At 39.0% G+C, this 19495-nt stretch overlaps 1 protein-coding gene across 2 annotated transcripts in view; it reads right to left on the bottom strand.

Moving 5' to 3' along the window:
* Positions 1-16232, bottom strand: part of jmjd1ca (jumonji domain containing 1Ca) — a 70152-nt gene extending 53920 nt beyond the window's left edge. For both annotated transcript variants that reach the window (XR_010014234.1, XM_063006816.1), the window contains exons 1-2: positions 15745-16232; positions 242-391 (exon numbers count right to left, since the gene is read on the bottom strand). Coding sequence is in view for 1 of the 2 variants with exons in the window: in XM_063006816.1 (XP_062862886.1) it covers positions 242-391; positions 15745-15885 (291 nt within the window). In the remaining variant the exon portion in view is untranslated. The remainder of the gene's footprint in view (positions 1-241; positions 392-15744) is intronic.
* Positions 16233-19495: the final 3263 nt, after the last annotated feature.

The raw sequence follows: 19495 nt of genomic DNA, 5'->3' as shown, positions 1-19495 counted from the left end.
GTGTGTGTATAAGGAAGACGATAAACCAAGACCCTACAAAGCTATATATTATGTTTTATATTACTATTATTAAGGGGAAATTTGGTCCTCACAATGCACTAAATATACCCCCACCTACTGCAGAACAATAAAAAAATCTATAACTATCCTTTAGATATGTAAGCAGCTGCAGTACAGAAAGTTAGATGTATGTGTGTGTGTGTGTGTGTGTGTGTGTGTGTGTGTGTGTGTGTGTGTGTACCAGTGCAAGCTGTGGAGAGCTGTTCTCCGGTGGGGTGCTGCTCCTTCTGGCCCACACTAGCTCATGCTCTAGTACAAACACCTCCCACTCCTCCTTAAGCCTTCTCCAATGATGCTCTGCTGCTGGCTCACCGTCCCACTCTACACACACCTAACACACACAGATGGAATTAGTGGGACACTGAAGAAAGTGTGAGCCGATATTATTGACACACACATATCTAAACACAGACACACTCGACAGGGGGTAGAGAAAGAGTACACATGTCGTATTCGTGTAGTAGCACACAATCACAATGCAATTACATTAATAATCTAATTAAGAAACATAGAGTGGAGTAATTACAAAGAAACTGAAACATGTACCAACACATACATACAGCTATACAGCAAAATGCAATAACTATAATCAGTGTGTGTGGAGGAATATTTTAAACACACATTCCACATTCCATAAAACCTCCTCTTCACTTAGTCATGTTACATTGTGACAGTTATTTAGTCATGATGTATAATCCAACAGTTACCATCTTTTTTACAGTACTAAATAAAACAGGGGTGGCACGGTGGGCAGCGCTGTTGCCTCACAGCAAGAAGGGCCTGGGATCAATTCCAGGGTCCTTTCTGTGTGAAAGTTGCACGTTCTTCCTGTATCTGTGGGTTTCCTCCAACTGCTCCAGTTTCCTCCCACAAGTCCAAAGACATGCAGTCGGGTTAATTGGAACAGCTCAGAAAAACTGCCATAAGCGTAAGTGTGTGGGTGTCCTGTGATGGACTGGCAACCTGTCTGGGGAGGTAACTGCCTTTCACTTAGTGAATAAGACCCACTGCAGCCCTAACCAGGATAAAGTGGTGGTAAAATAGACAATTAATGAATAAATGAATAAATAAAATAAATTTTAGTCCATAAGTCTACCATATATACACTATATAAGTAGCGTTAAGTGGATACAGTTTATGTGTTTTAGCCACACCCATTGCTATCAGGTGTATAAAATCAATTCTATAAAATAAACAGTTTGGAAATGCAACAGTTTGAAATGCATTTTGCAGTTCCAGCATGACTGTGTGCCTGTGGACAAAGTGAGGTCCATAGAGACCAGGAACCCCAGCGACCTGCACAGAGCCCTTACCTTAACTCCATTAAACCCCTTTGGCATAAATTTTGCCTCACCTCACTAATGCTCTTCTGACTGAATGGGCACAAATTCCTAAAGACTTGGGATTCCCAATTTAATGAAAAGCCTTTCAAAAATAAGAGAGGCTATTAAAACCAAAAGTTTTCAAATAGGATGTCCAATAACTTTATGGTAAAGTGTTCACATACTTTTGACAATTTGTTGTACCACCTTGTAAAACAAATTATGACTTACCAACTTAATTTTTTTTTATTAATGATGCTTACGTTTAAGGATCTGAGTGCTTTGGGGAAATTTTAAAAGCTCCAGTAAACAACTATGTTTTGTTTGCTTCTGCCTTATTTTCAAATTACATACAATTTCACCATCAAGACTGCAGAAAAGCCAAGCATTATAACGTTGCATCATTTAAAAAACACTGTACTCATGAGAAATTAAGTTTCAGGTTCACTGCATCAAAAAAGATGATGAAATAGAGACACAGCTCTACTACATAAATAAAGCCTAACCAGAATAATCAGAATGTGAATGCCGAGTCCATTTAGTTTTCAAAAAGTAACAAAGTAACACTATACAGCAGTTAGATGTGACTAAAGACATTACCATAAGTACAGATATCCAGCTGTGGAACACTGTTATAAACGCCTGCTTCATGTGCTGATAAAATAAATAAATAAAATCACAGATATGGATATGATTATGAAAATAGAATTAGATCTAAATAATGAATGCGTGTCAGATAAGGACAGTGATGAGGAAAGCGCGACTGACTTTGACTGTGCAAATCAGGAATACTGATAGCAGGTAGCCTGTGGTTTGGAAACAGTGGGTTCCTTGGTAACACTTGCATTAGCAAATGGAATCATATTAACATTTTAACAAGATATTAACAGTTGTGACATTTTCCACCTTAATAGCACTCTTAAACAATACTGTTTATTTAAGTTGCATTGTGTGAAGATATTAGGTTACTAAAACGTACTTTTATAAATGTTTTTTATAAATTTAATATTTTAAGAAACATTTAAGTGCCTCATAAATAATTAAAAATGCTCAGTGTTAAAGACCTAACACTGTGAAGGCTTTCCCCCCCCAATATAATACAGAAAGAGTGCACAAACATCAAAAATAAAAATAATTAATTAAACTAAATGTCAGTGAAAATTTAGTATAATAGCTATTGCCAAATGGACTTTCCATAATATTTTTCTTAATTTAAAATCCAGCAAATTTAATGGTGCCTTGGATGCTTACATAAAAAATGTTAATGTAATCCAAAATAAGTAATAAGAAAGAAAGAAAGAAAGAAAGAAAGAAAGAAAGAAAGAAAGAAAGAAAGAAAGAAAGAAAGAAAGAAAGAAAGAAAGAAAGAAAGAAAGAAAAGAAAATGCTCCAACAAATGATACATTGTATCTGTGGGTCTATTAGGACTCCTTTAAATGTCTTGTGAAGTCCATGTTTAGCAGGTCAGGGCTGTTAAAACAGAAGGGTGGTTCTAATGTTTTGGCTCATCAGTGTATATGGTGCATTGACCAGACTGATATGTCCAGTCATTTGTAGCACTTAATTCATTCAGCCGTCAGTCTGTTTTATTAATGGGTTTGTGTGTGGCAGCCGATAGAGAAGAACAAATAGAAGATACTATATTGCTAACATGTCATCACTGGTCAAGATTTTCACAGGGTGATGGAGCAAAATAGCATGAGAAAAGTCTGTTGAGTTGCTATGCTACCATCAGTCTTTTACTGTGTTACTGTTCCTTTCTACCTCCCTCCCGTCCGCTACCCCCTGCTCTCTCTCTGTCTCTCCTCCACAGCTTCTCTATGGCTGACTGCCTGTTCAACTCTTTCTCTTCGCCTCTCTTTCGTTCCAGGGGGACACCATGCGTTAAATCTCTCAGCACAAAATGCCAAATTATTGGGTACAATTTTTAGGTACATACCAGATTGTTTCATGTGTGAACAAAAGCCAGAAAGATTACTGGTAACCACCGGTATTCACAAACAATACTCTCAATTCTACTGTCTGTCACACACACACGCTCTTGTGTATAGATGCATGTCAGACACTAAGGTGATTTCCGTGCCCTCCAGTCATTAACTCAGTAGTGTGAATGTGTGTTTTTGTGTATGTGTATAGAGGGTATTAAGGAAAACAATGATTACTAAGAGATCATTAGCCATAACACACACACACACACACACACACAAACACAAACACACCTTCATCTGTGCTGTGAATGTTAAGAGCACATTGTATAATGCAGTCATTGATCATGCTGAGTTGCTGAGTATTTTCCCTACTGTGTCTGTGGGAGGCTTTACTGGTGTGTGTGTGTGTGTGTGTGTGTGTGTGTGTGTGTGTGTGTGTAGTTTTAGGCTATTAACCGCAGACTTGCTGTAACAGGCTATGTTTTATACACATTAAATAGAATGAACCAATCACATTCAAACTTATGTTAAATAGTAGTCAGGACCCGCCATCAAGTGTGACTTTGATTAACCACGTATACAGTTCAGCTCTTCTAGAAGGATTTTCTTGACATTCCCTTAGTTGCACCTTACAACAAAAAACACAGTCCACAAAGAGCTTACAATGTATCAAAGGGATCTTAATGTTGAAGGGTATCAGTCAGAAGAAGGGTACAAAAAACTACATTGCATATACCATAAAACACAGTGAAGACCATCAACAAGTGGATAAAATGTAGCAGATCAGTGAAAATACCAATAACTGGACGTTTCTACAAAATTGATTAATAGACAAGAGGAAAATGGTCTAGAAAGTTGCCAAAAGGCCTACAGCAATACTAAAGTAGCTGCAGGAATTTCTGTGTACTACATGTGACAACAATCTCCAGTATTCTCCTACCCTGTTTGTACGGGTAGGGTGGCAAGAAAAGCATCCGAACCAGTGTTAATTTTGACAGCAAATTTTGATTTAGTTTTAGTCATAGTCTTTTGACTAAAATGTCATTTAGTTTTAGTCATAATTTAGTCATCTTAATTGTTTTAGTTTTAGTCTAGTTTTAGTCGACTAATTATTATAAGAATATAGTCGACTAAATCTACAGTCAATTCAGTCGACTAAAATATAAAGGTGTAAAATGTAAATGCTTTGTCATCAGTGCACTTGAATTATTTAAGTCATTATATACACTTACACAAAATGAAACATTTTTAATCAGTTATGTAATATTATTAATGTTTTAATGTGCAATACACACAAAAACAGATTTAACTTATTTCAAACAACATCTTTATTTACATGACCTTGCTTATTGAGCAAAACAATAACAAAATATTAATGACCAGTAGGCCTGCTCTGCCTGAAAAATATATGCATTGTTCATAACAAATTGCATATTACATTCTTTATAAAACTGGGTACCATAAAAGCAACAGTGCCATTATGTTGCCATTATACTGCCAGCAGTGCCAGATGTTTCAGATTTGTTGTGTTTTTACCCGAAATCGTCGCCCCACATGGTTTACACACATCGTCTTGTTTCTCATTTCACGTCAAATGAGAAATGTGTCCATATATCGACTCTCCTCTTTCTCCCTGTTGACATTGTGGAGTTAATCTAATTCCATGAGTTAAGACAGTTTACAGGCTAGTCTGGTCTTCCCGGGTTTAGATCAAATTTGTGCAAGTGTGCTCTTACCGCAGTACTGCAAAAGAGATTAGTACTGATTGGATGGCTACCCGGCTTGTCCCGCCTCTCCACATACGCTAAAGTAGTTTTGATTGGATCTCTTTCTAACTTGTCCCTACCTTCCACAAAACTAAATCAGTTCTGATTGGATGTCGTCCCTGCCAAACATTTTCGTCTCGTTTTTATTCGTTGACGAAAGTGTCAATTCATTTCGTCATAGTTTTTATCCTTTTATGTAGTTTTTATTCAGTTATCGTCTCGTTTTTGTCAGGAAAAAAAGGTTCGTTGACGAAAACTATGACGAAAATCATTCGTCAACGAAATTAACACTAATCCGAACCTGGCTGCATTTTGCAAAATCCTACATCAAGTCTGCCAAAACCATATAGAAAAATGTGTTATGGTCTGATGAGACCAAAATTGAACTTTTTGGCCATAATTTTAAAAGGTATGTTTGGTGAAAAAACACCACACCCACAATTATTATGGTGGTGGCGACATTATGCTTTGGGGCTGTTTTCTTCAGCTGGAATTGGAGCTTCAGTCATTATGAACAGTTCCAAATATCAGTCAGTTTTGGCACAAAACCTTCCGGCATTCAAAGCTGAAGATGAAGAGGAATTTTCATCAAAAGAAATCCAGATAAAAGTCTGTGTGACCTAAGGTGACCTAAAGAGGGCTGTGCACAAGAGATTCCCTTGCAAAGTCACAGCGCTTTTGCAGGCAAGAGTGGGCAAAAATTGCCAAGTCAGGATGTATCATGCTGAAGGACCCACCCAAAAGACTGAATGCTGTCACAAAATCAAAAGGTGCTTCAACAAAGTATTAGTTGCAGGGAGTGTATATTTATGCAACCAGGGCAGCATGGTGGCTTAGTGGGTAGCACTGACATCTCACAGCAAGAAGGTCCTGGGTTCGATCCCCAGGTGGGGCGGTCCGGGTCCTTTCTGTGCGGAGTTTGCATGTTCTCTCCGTGTCCGCGTGGGTTTCCTCCCACAGTCCAAAAACATGTCACCAGGCTAATTGGAAACACTGAATTGTCCTATAGATACCTAACTGCTAGAGGCACAAACCAGTGCATTGTAGTGCTGGTCCTAAGCCCGGATGAGTAGGGAGGGTTGTGTCAGGAACAAGAAGACCCCTTTAAACAATTTTAGTTTGTTTTTCAATTGAATTGTACAGATTGTAATTCACACTGAAGGTGGAAAAAGTTCTGAAATGATTCATCTTGGTCTCATCATAAAACCTGCATTGTAACAGGGGTGTGTATTCTTTTTTACACACTGTACACACACTAAATACTTTCTCTCAGACACACACAAACATACACTACAAATACTCTCTTACACAGACACACATAATAAATACTCTCTCTCTCTCTCGCACACACACACACACACACACACACTAATCCTAAAGCCAACCTTAGCCTTTTTTCATACTCTGTAAACTCTTGCCTGTAGGAAAAGATCTCTCTTATACTCTCTCTCACACATACACACACTTACATAAACACCTTCTGAAGATAAAGGCTTGTAGAAGGGAAACATTCAGAAGCATCAGATTTCATTTTGGAACACAGCCAACATTTAGACACAAAAGTGCTTAAATCTTAAGCAACACACACACACACACACAGAACAGAGAATATAATTTGACTACATCTCCAATCACAGCATAACAGTAATGTCTCTGTGTGGAATCATCATGCATTTATATGTGTGTGCCAGTGTGTGTGTGCGCCAGTGCGGGTTGTTTATATGTGTGACAGTAAATGACTGGGAGGAAAAAGCACCCTGTCATCAAGAGTAGCGTAGAATGAGCCTCGCTCTGTGTGTGTGTGTGTGTGTGTGTGTATGTATGTTGGGTACATGTTCTCAGCTGTAGGTCTAAACATGAGCACACACACACAGAGCACTTTTTGATTAATAATTCACAGTGCGGTAGAGATGCAGCGAGAGAGAGAGAGAGAGAGAGAGAGAGAGAGAGAGAGAGAGAGAGAGAGAGAGAGAGAGAGAGAGAGCGCAGAGCAGAGCAGATGGGAATAGAGTGGTGTTCTACACTACACTTCACTGCACAGTTGATAAACACTGCAATGTGCAAATTCAAGTACACACACACAGTACAAGTACACAGTCATTTGGTAATGACTAATAAATGTTGGTATAACCGTAGTGTAGAGAGTTTTAACTGTACTTAGACTCTGAGGCCATGTTTACTTACAGCACCATAAATGTTCGCCTAACCATTTTAAAGCAACATGTTAGTTTTTCCTAGCAACGTGACTTTAATTAGCCAAAAGACAGTTCTCTGACCACCCCACAAGCATAGTTTTTTAAACACTGTTTAATGGCATCCTTATTTAGTCAGAGTGAACAACAGCTGAGCTGAACAGCAAAGTTAAGGGCACAAGAGATAGAGAGAGAGAGAGAGAGAGAGAGAGAGAGAGAGAGACAGCTTGGCAAACTAGGGATTTAAACTCTAAATGTTTTTGAGAACGCAGTCAATTGTGACTGAAGGTCAGTCAAAAAGATATGCGTCATGATAAAATAGGTGATATCTAAAACACCTCAAACAGCACTTTGCTTGGGGTGGAGTAAATAAAACGATTTAAAATTAGATTATTTCGGAATGCTTTAAAAATAAATGAAATGATGTTTGTGGTCTTAGAATTTTTATTAGATCTCTCACTAGAATAAATGAGATCTGCCATGCAATCAGGAATGCATTATTTACTTCCATGGTGTAGATCATTCTAACAGAATTATATATAACACAATTTAAAATGATATATTATGACAACTTCATTCAATTTCATCAGGCGCTTTATCCTGGTCAGGGTCGCAGTGGGTCTGGTTTCACCGAAAAATACTGGGCGCAAAGCAGGAATACGCTGTGCAGGGCACCAATCGCAGGGCTTTGGAAGACAGCCAATCAGCCGACCAGTAGCACCTCTGAGATTCGAACCCGGATCCCTGCAGTGGTGGACTAGCTTAATAGACTGTTGCACCACATACCAATTATAAAATGTGAGTAAACTTGCAGGTTATTATAAGTGCTTAACAATATTAAATGTTAACTGGATGTGTGTATGGGCTGCCTAGGAAGTTAAGTTAGTCACCTGTAAGATCAGCCACGACTGTGAGCACACACACTCACACATGTATCCACACACACAGATGCATCCACACACACGCACTCATCCACACGTGTTTGGTGACACCTTGTGAGGATGTAAATCCAGGTCACTGAATAATACATTATCCCTATAACTTTGGTTCTGACAGCTTTAACCACACCTCACATTACTTACCACACACACTCATACATACACATACACACACACATACACACTCTCTCTTTCTCTCTCTCTCACACACACTCTCTCTCTCTCTCTCACAAACAAACACACACACACACACACACACACACAGTATTAACTTAAAAGAATAAAATGCCTTCCTTCCTCTTGACCTGCACACAGACATTCTCTTTCACTTTCCCCCTCTCAAACACAGAAACACTCTCACCGATGCATACAACTATGGCTTATCACTGAGTAACACTGAAAAAACTGAGCATTGTCATGTCTCTGTGACTGATAACGAGGAAAGTGTGTGTCCCTTTATAGCTCAGATCTATTATCACACACACTGAGCTGGACAGGATAACACAAACACACACACACACACACACACACACACACACAATCTGTCTGGTCTGCAGAATCACAAATGCTTTCCTGGCAGAGCTTCAAACCATCTGCTATAGGTTAGGGGTCAAAAAAAAAGAAAGCCATATATGGATCATGCTTTCACACATATACACCTACATTGTACAGTACATGCAGACCATGCTCAGTATTTCCCAAATACACACAAAATATATACTGGCTGCAACATTAATACAGACACAGAATTAAGCATACACAGATTAGAGAGAAAGAGCAAAAGAAAGAGCGAGAGAGAGAGAGAGAGAGAGAGAGAGAGAGCAAAGTGCAGAATCACTTTTTTCATTTATTTCGCAATGTACTTCACGTAAAATATTTTAAAAAATAGTTTCCCAGCAAAAACAGGCCCCGGTGAGTCGGACCAAATCAAGATCCCCAGTTCCCTGTAATGGGCGGCACCTACTTTGCCTGTTGCTCTACCATGCAGCCCTATTCTCGATACCGTCATTTCAAAATGTATCCCATACTCAATACAAAAACTTGGTTTTGGCATCATGAATATTTTTAGGCTGTGATCACATTGACGTTGTCAGCATCTGTTAAAAATTAGTTTATATTTTCACATCTCTTGCAAGTCAGACATATTATACACTTAATAGTAGTTCTAATATCAATGATATTATTGGTGGCATGCTTATTTGTTATGAGTATTATACAGAAAATGTTAATTAAAACACGGCACACATTTGTGTAAGCTATTGCCTTTCCTTAATACAGTATTTAACAACTGAAAGGAGAATCTGTTAAATATGCCATAACATTAAAACCACCTCCTTGTTTCTACACTCTGTCCAGTTTATCAGCTCCACTTACCATATAGAAGCTACTATACTATACAGTTACTATATAATTCTACAATTACTGACTGTAGTCCATCTATTTCTCTACATACCTTTTAGCCTGCTTTCACCCTGTTCTTTAATGGTCAGGACCCCCACAGGACCACCACAGAGCAGGTATTATTTAGGTGTTGGATCACTCTCAGCACTGCAGTGACACTGACACGGTGGTGGCGTGTTAGTGTGTGTTGTGCTGATATGAGTGGATCACACACAGCAGCGCTGCTGGAGTTTTTAAATACTGTGTCCACTCACTGTCCACTCTATTAGACACTCCTACCTAGTTGGTCCACCTTGTAGATGTAAAGTCAGAGACGAACACCCATCTATTGCTGCTGTTTGAGTTGGTCAGCTTCTAGACCTTCATCAGTGGTCACAGGATGCCACCCATGGGGCGCTGTTGGCTGGATGTTTTTGGTTGGTGGACTATTCTCAATCTAGCAGTGACAGTGAGGTGTTTAAAAACTTTATCAGTTCTGCTGTGTCTTATCCACTTATACCAGCACAACACACACTAACACACCACCACCATGTCAGTGTCACTGCAGTGCTGAGAATGATCCACCACCCAAATACTACCTACTCTGTGGTGGTCCTGTGGGGGTCCTGACCATTGAAGAAGAGGGTGAAAGCAGGCTAAAACAGTATGTAGAGAAACAGATGGACTGCAGTCAGTAATTGTAGAACTTCAAAGTGCTTCTATATGGTAAGTGGAGCTGATAAAATGGACAGTGAGTGTAGAAACAAGGAGGTGGTTTTAATGTTATGGCTGATCAGTATGTATATGTAAAAAAAAACTAGTGAGTGAGATGGGCAAGCTTTATATTCTTGAGTGACAAAATGAACAAAGCTCCGTCTTCAATTGTCTAATGCATAATTATTTTTAAGAGTGTTCCATTAAAACTTCAAACTTGGCACATTTTTAAAGTATTTCATGTAATTACACAAAGCACAATTTCAATTCTTATTTTACTATTGTGAGAAGTCATCATTTTGATCTCACTGAATCAACGTTGACAGCACCTTTTTAACAGATGCTGGAACTGTCCCTCTAAATCCATTACTCATTTTTATTGGATTATACACAAATGTGCACACACACACCCACACTCACACACACACACACACACAAGTACACATGATAGAGAGAAAATTACAAACACATAGTTATACAAAAAGAAAGAATGACAGAATGAGAGTGAAAGAGAGAGAAAGAAAGTGAGAGAGAGCAAGAGAGAAAGGTGGATTAGAGTCCAAACAAATACATCTGGCTTTACTTAATGCTGAGCAGAACAAAATCAGAAGACTGTCAGAGCAAGCTGACAAAACACACACACACACACACACACACACACACACACACACACACACACACACACACACATAATGAAATAAGATCAACAGAAGTGGGTGCTTAGTAGTAATCTATTTTAAATAGAAGTGTGGTACACTACAAATCCAAACCAGTTCAATATTACCAGTACTAATTCTACACAGACATTTTCACTGCTCTTTCATTTTAACATTCTGCACCAAAACCTACAAAACTACAAAGAGAAAATACATGCTACGAAAGGAGAAAATGTAATGTGCTGTCTTGTACAGACACATTGCAATATACACTTTTCATATCTTTCAACATGCATTAACATACTTTAGCATATAAGGGAGGTAGAAAGCACCTTATATTCACCCCCCCCCCCCCCCCACACACACAAACTGTTGAAATCTAATACTTGAACACTTTTACTGTGTAAACATACACAGTAATGAGACACTACTGTTGAAAACGTATCTGCTTCCTGTTTTACAAAACATAAACATACTTTAAAAATATTATCTTTAGTAACCACTTTATGCTGTTCAAAGTCATGATGAGTCAGGAGTAAATACCAGGAAAACTGGACCAGAATAAACCCTGGACCAAGTGTCAGTTCATGGCTTGGCACCACACTCCATCCCTGATCTTATACAGTACTTAGAATTACAACATGTGATGCCAGGCTGGTAAGCTAAAGTTATCAGTGTAGTGGTACATGTTGAAGAATAGAAATCCCCATGAGGGTACTGAGACAACAGTTAGGAAAGGAGATGAAGAGCACTGAGAGGTGTGTGTGCGTGTGTGCATGTGTGTGTGTGTCCTGTAAGCTATTGGCTTTCCTTAATACAGTACATAACAACTGAAAGGAGAATCTGTTAAATATGCAACCCCCCCCCCCCCCCCCCACACACACACACACACAAAAAACGTATAAATGTAAACGTATTTTATTTATACAGTATATATATATATATATATAAAAGTATTATACATAAAATATATAAATATATATACTCTAACATGTTAAGTATATGTGTGTATACGTGTGTGTGTGTGTGTGTGTGTGAGCACAGCAAGTGATTGTAACACAGGGAAAGCTGCCAGTCACACGACTAAGCTATTGTTGCCACGGGGACGGATGTCTAACCACTAGTAGGAGACATAAGTCTCCAAAGACAAACAAGCACACACACACACACAAACACACACACACACACACACACACACCTTGTGTGAAATCAAAAGGGGGAGTGTCCTGTATTTGCACAGCTACTAGCAGAGCATCTACATTAGAATTCATCTAATGTGACAGCATTTTTCAGAGATACAAAGAGCCACAGATACAAACAGAACTCATGAACATACTGTATTGAAATGTGGTATGTAAATATTAGTATTAGTCCAATATATTAGTGAAATCCTAGGTAAAAATTAAATCAGTTTTGAAGTGGTTTGTCAACAGTTGCATCTCATTTAATTTAACCAAGGTTTGAGTGCAATGACAAGGATGGTTTATCTAACTAGTTTTAATTAGCCACAAAAATGGCAGTTATGTTTGTGGTGCAGGTAGACATGGTCTCTGGTACAGGTCTACAAGATCTGGGCTGGACAAATTTCACGGAAAACTGTTATATTACTTCTGGTCAGTTATAGTACACCCCATATTGATTACCAATTATTATTTAAGCCTAACTCACATAAACAGGGCGGCACGGTGGCTAAGTGGGTAGCACTGTCGCCTCATAGCAAGAAGGTCCTGGGTTCGATCCCCAGGTGGGGCGGTCCGGGTCCTTTCTGTGTGGAGTTTGCATGTTCTACCCATGTCTGCGTGGGTTTCCCCCGGGTGCTCCGGTTTCCTCCCACAGTCCAAAGACATGCGAGTGAGGTGAATTGGAGATACAAAATTGTCCATGTGTGTCTGTCATGAATGTAACCAAAGAGTGTAAAACATGACGTTAAAATCCAAATAAACAAACAAACAAAACTCACACACACGCACACACTTACCCACACACAATCATAGTAACACTGTTTGTTGACAATAAAACTTTTAACACTTTGTAACATACATTTCTAATATATATGGGATATAATTGTCATTATAGGTGTGAAACACTGGTACAAGGCAGGAATACCCTGGCCAATCCATTGCAGGGCTTTTGCTCTCCCCACCTCAGACATAGCCAATCATGTCTGTACAGATGCTTACCCGGCCGAATGCACTGGTGGGCTAGTGTAATAGGTGCACAACATGAGTACCATAATTTATGTCTTGGGTAAGTTTACTAACTTTCTAATTGAAAATACTCAAACACAGAGTTTAAACACATCACAGTGCTATTTTCAGAGAAGTAGTCTAATTTATGAATCTAAATCAACATGTTGCTTGTTTTTGGCAAGGATAAGAAATTCCATCAAGTCATTAAGTAAGCTCTGGGTTAAATAGCAAATGACATAATAGCATGGCTTACAAATGCTTCCTTTTAAACTGAATTAACGTTTTGTACATAGAAAGACACAAGATCTGGTATTGTGGGAATAGGGAGAAAGTGATTATACGTTCAAAACCACAAACATACTACCATACTATCTATGCCTTTCATAATTAGAAAATGATGATTCACTGTCATACCAAAATGATGACTAGCAATTTAATTGTCTTTTCTGCTTCTTTAATATTATTCACAGTTAGGAGCAGCCTCACAAACATTAATAATAACCTTAATATTTAAAAGCTGATACTAAAATACACAGAGGTGGATGGTAATTCTGCAAGAGGTACAATCTGTAAATAATACCATATATGTATATGTTTTTTTAAGTTCAAAACAAACCAAACATAACTGACCACTGCAATTTTGCATGATAATTAATGATTAGCTCAAATGTAACAATTGCAACAGGCCTGATACCTGTAGCAGTTTGAGTTATACAGTACTGACACATAATGGTATTAACACTACACAAAAGGGTTTGTTTAAATATTGAACTTATATAGCCATCTCTCCCTGTCCTGTCATTACTTATCTTTAGTTTAACATAGTTTTAGATATATATATAGATATATATATATATATATATAGATAGATAGATAGATAGATAGATAGATAGATAGATAGATAGATAGATAGATCAGTAGCATAATACAACAAATAATTAACAGTAAAAAACAAAACAAAAGCAAACAGAAAAACTGAGTAATTCTTTTATTTTACATACAATGGATAACTGGTAAATGTAATGACTATGCATGAGGTATAGTTTCAGTGTAAAGATTAAATAGTAATTAAATTATTAAATAGTAAAGTGGCATGTGACAATATTGCACAATGAGGCCAATATAGCCATATATATATATATATACACATACAGGGGTTGGACAAAATAACTGAAACACCTGTCATTTTAGTGTGGGAGGTTTCATGGCTAAATTGGACCAGTCTGGTGGCCAATCTTCATTAATTGCACATTGCACTAGTAAGAGCAGAGTGTGAAGGTTCAATTAGCAGGGTAAGAGCACAGTTTTGCTCAAAATATTGCAATGCACACAACATTATGGGTGACATACCAGAGTTCAAAAGAGGACAAATTGTTGGTGCACGTCTTGCTGGCGCATCTGTGACCAAGACAGCAAGTCTTTGTGATGTATCAAGAGCCACGGTATCCAGGGTAATGTCAGCATACCACCAAGAAGGACAAACCACATCCAACAGGATTAACTGTGGACGCAAGAGGAAGCTGTCTGAAAGGGATGTTCGGGTGCTAACCCGGATTGTATCCAAAAAACATAAAACCACGGCTGCCCAAATCACGGCAGAATTAAATGTGCACCTCAACTCTCCTGTTTCCACCAGAACTGTCCGTCGGGAGCTCCACAGGGTCAATATACACGGCCGGGCTGCTATAGCCAAACCTTTGGTCACTCGTGCCAATGCCAAACGTCGGTTTCAATGGTGCAAGGAGCGCAAATCTTGGGCTGTGGACAATGTGAAACATGTATTGTTCTCTGATGAGTCCACCTTTACTGTTTTCCCCACATCCGGGAGAGTTACGGTGTGGAGAAGCCCCAAAGAAGCGTACCACCCAGACTGTTGCATGCCCAGAGTGAAGCATGGGGGTGGATCAGTGATGGTTTGGGCTGCCATATCATGGCATTCCCTTGGCCCAATACTTGTGCTAGATGGGCGCGTCACTGCCAAGGACTACCGAACCATTCTGGAGGACCATGTGCATCCAATGGCGGTGCCGTGTATCAGGATGACAATGCACCAATACACACAGCAAGACTGGTGAAAGATTGGTTTGATGAACATGAAAGTGAAGTTGAACATCTCCCATGGCCTGCACAGTCACCAGATCTAAATATTATTGAGCCACTTTGGGGTGTTTTGGAGAAGCGAGTCAGGAAACGTTTTCCTCCACCAGCATCACGTAGTGACCTGGCCACTATCCTGCAAGAAGAATGGCTTAAAATCCCTCTGACCACTGTGCAGGACTTGTATATGTCATTTCCAAGACAAATTGACGCTGTATTGGCCGCAAAAGGAGGCCCTACACCATACTAATAAATTATTGTGGTCTAAAACCAGGTGTTTCAGTTATTTTGTCCAACCCCTGTATATACATATATACACACATATACACATATATACACATATACATACATACACACATGGCTACATTAGGACCCTCAGACTTAAGCTACAGTTTTGTAGTTTTGTGTACAAACAGAAGATTAATCCAGGGGAAAGCAGCCAACAAGTGTAAACTCTAAGTAAAACAAACATGTAAATAATGTTTACAATGTTTATACTCACAGCAGTTGTTGGGCTGTCGGTATCTCGGCTGGTGACAGCTCGAATGACTCCGGCTCTCCAGCTCCAGCTCGCCACATCGCTAAGCTGGAGCTCCTCTCCACGGCCGTTTACACACAGAAGACGCCGGCCAACAAGCTCCATAACCCCGTGGTAAAAAGTGCCAGACACGCGTAATATCCGCGGGGAACCAACTTCCACAAGCGTTCGGTCTCACGAATAATCACATTTTAAACTAATAACCTATGAAGTAATAATGACAGAAGTGGGACTGTATGAGTAGGGTTTAAATTCGCTGCTCAGCTCCTGTGGTGAGCAGTGTGTGCGCCGTGAACCTGTTTTACACTGATAGTAATAAGAGTCATTATGGGTGTCTCGTTCCGTTTCTCTCACCCACTCTCTCACTTACACAAGCTCTCTCTCACTCACACACACACACACTCTCTCTCTCACTCACGCGCTCCTCTCTCTTTTACTCACGCGCTCCTCTCTCTCTCACTCACGCGCTTCTCTCTCCCTACTCAATGACTGAACGATACACACACACACTCACCCATAATATTCATCCGCATTGTGTACAGTACAGCACACCGGAGTAACAGACCACAGCCTGCATTTCTTCCTCCGCGAGCAAGTTCACGCGCTCTTTTACTACACACAAAATAAACCAGTAATTCATGTAAAATACATTACCAAATGTATATTCGATTACAAACTTTTCGAGATCTTTTTAAATGAAACATTGAAATCAAAAATAATTTACGCAATGTCAGGGTACAAGACTCAAAGAGCTAGATCACAGAATAATTAACGTTTGCAGTTCATTCCTGGCTGACCACGACCTTTCTTCATGCAGTAACCAGTCATTTGTTTATACTTTTATTTATTTATTCACATTTCTCTAATCTACAAGCAATTTTTGTAACAGCTTTTGTAACAGTTTTTTCCCCCAGGCCATCAGACTGCTGAACTCATAACACTTTTGAACGGCTGTATGCTGCTTGAACTATTTCTAGGTTCAATACTGGACATCATGCCCTTCTGTACACTTATTTATCTACCTCGGTAAATATATATGAACAATTTTTAACTCCACAGGCCACTTTTTCACTATTGCACTTTATAATATTTTTCTGCTGTTGCTGAAAATTTTTATTTTATTTTTATTTTAATTCCATGCTGCTATTTTATATATATATATATATATATATATATATATACATATATATATATATATATATATATATATATACAGTATATACAGTGTATCACAAAAGTGAGTACACCCCTCACATTTCTGCAAATATTTTATTATATCTTTTCATGGGAAACTTGGATATAACTTAGAGTAGTCAGTGTACAACTTGTATAGCAGTGTAGATTTACTGTCTTCTGAAAATAACTCAACACACAGCCATTAATGTCTAAATGGCTGGCAACATAAGTGAGTACACCCCACAGTGAACATGTCCAAATTGTGCCCAAAGTGTCAATATTTTGTGTGACCACCATTATTATCCAGCACTGCCTTAACCCTCCTGGGCATGGAATTCACCAGAGCTGCACAGGTTGCTACTGGAATCCTCTTCCACTCCTCCATGATGACATCACGGAGCTGGTGGATGTTAGACACCTTGAACTCCTCCACCTTCCACTTGAGGATGCGCCACAGGTGCTCAATTGGGTTTAGTCCATCACCTTTACCTTCAGCTTCCTCAGCAAGGCAGTTGTCATCTTGGAGGTTGTGTTTGGGGTCGTTATCCTGTTGGCAAACTGCCATGAGGCCCAGTTTTCGAAGGGAGGGGATCATGCTCTGCTTCAGAATGTCCCTCAATGAACTGCAGCTCCCCAGTGCCAGCAACACTCATGCAGCCCAAGACCATGATGCTACCACCACCATGCTTGACTGTAGGCAAGATACAGTTGTCTTGGTACTTCTCACCAGGGCGCCGCCACACATGCTGGACACCATCTGAGCCAAACAAGTTTATCTTGGTCTCGTCAGACCACAGGGCATTCCAGTAATCCATGTTCTTGGACTGCTTGTCTTCAGCAAACTGTTTGCGGGCTTTCTTGTGCGTCAGCTTCCTTCTGGGATGACGACCATGCAGACCGAGTTGATGCAGTGTGCGGCGTATGGTCTGAGCACTGACAGGCTGACCTCCCACGTCTTCAACCTCTGCAGCAATGCTGGCAGCACTCATGTGTCTATTTTTTAAAGCCAACCTCTGGATAGGACGCCGAACACGTGGACTCAACTTCTTTGGTCGACCCTGGCGAAGCCTGTTCCGAGTGGAACCTGTCCTGGAAAACCACTGTATGACCTTGGCCACCATGCTGTAGCTCAGTTTCAGGGTGTTAGCAATCTTCTTATAGCCCAGGCCATCTTTGTGGAGAGCAACAATTCTATTTCTCACATCCTCAGAGAGAGTTCTTTGCCATGAGGTGCCATGTTGAATATCCAGTGGCCAGTATGAGAGAATTGTACCCAAAACACCAAATTTAACAGCCCTGCTCCCCATTTACACCTGGGACCTTGACACATGACACCAGGGAGGGACAACGACACATTTGGGCACAATTTGGACATGTTCACTGTGGGGTGTACTCACTTATGTTGCCAGCTATTTAGACATTAATGGCTGTGTGTTGAGTTATTTTCAGAAGACAGTAAATCTACACTGCTATACAAGCTGTACACTGACTACTCTAAGTTATATCCAAGTTTCATGTCTATAGTGTTGTCCCATGAAAAGATATAATGAAATATTTGCAGAAATGTGAGGGGTGTATTCACTTTTGTGATACACTGTATATATATATATATATTTATATCATATACCTTTATATTTAAATACTTGCTGATATATATTCTGATATAATTCTGTGCTGCCATTTATATCATATACTTTTTAGTTTAAATTTGTGCTGCTGTACATTTAATTTCATATACTTTTATATCCTAAATTCTGTGCTACCTTGTATCAATGCTTTCTTCACCTACGTTTTAAATTCCATGCGAGATAATTGCAACTAAATTTCATTCTGCATACACTTTTGTATAATGAATGACAATAAAGTTTGTCTAATTCTCTAAGTCTAATGTATCCACTGACATGTTTTGATAGGTGGGATATAAAATCGCACCTAAGACCATCATCTACATTAATAAAGTATCATTGTTTGCTGTAAATACTAATGTATATTGTTCATCATGTGAATCACATCTAATTCTTATATTTTACAATATTTATTGCAGTTGTAATCCTGTTGTATTTAACTGTAGCCTTTAAGGGTTGATAAAGAAGTTTTGTAAAAATCTATAAAGTTACAACATTTTACTGTATTTTTAAAAGAAAAATGTGAGAAATGTGTTCATTCATGTGTTCCTATGTTTTACAATAGTTACAGTTGTAGCAAACAAAACTGAACCAATCACAAAGAGTTATATCATGTTATTTCGTATGTGTGTTTGGGTTGCTTTCTTAAAATCATGAACAGTTTCTTTAACTGCTATGGCATGTATTTGTAACGGATTCTGAAGGCCATGCAGTAATTAAGTGTGCTAATTTATGATAGCTGTAATGACATCTCATTCACCTCATCTGGAAACTAATTTATCCTAAGCTCTGCAGTGAAACTCTATAACCATAAAACAATTTGAGACATATAAACTATGTAAATCATCAACAGAGAAGTCTTAATAATTTCCCATTCCAGATCAATGTTCAGGCTTAATCTCATCACAAGCAGA

This window comes from Trichomycterus rosablanca, chromosome 13, assembly GCF_030014385.1.
Source record: "Trichomycterus rosablanca isolate fTriRos1 chromosome 13, fTriRos1.hap1, whole genome shotgun sequence".
Lineage (NCBI taxonomy): Eukaryota > Metazoa > Chordata > Actinopteri > Siluriformes > Trichomycteridae > Trichomycterus > Trichomycterus rosablanca.
The sequence above is the reverse complement of the archived record's forward strand: the minus strand, read 5'-3'. Positions and strand labels throughout refer to the sequence as shown.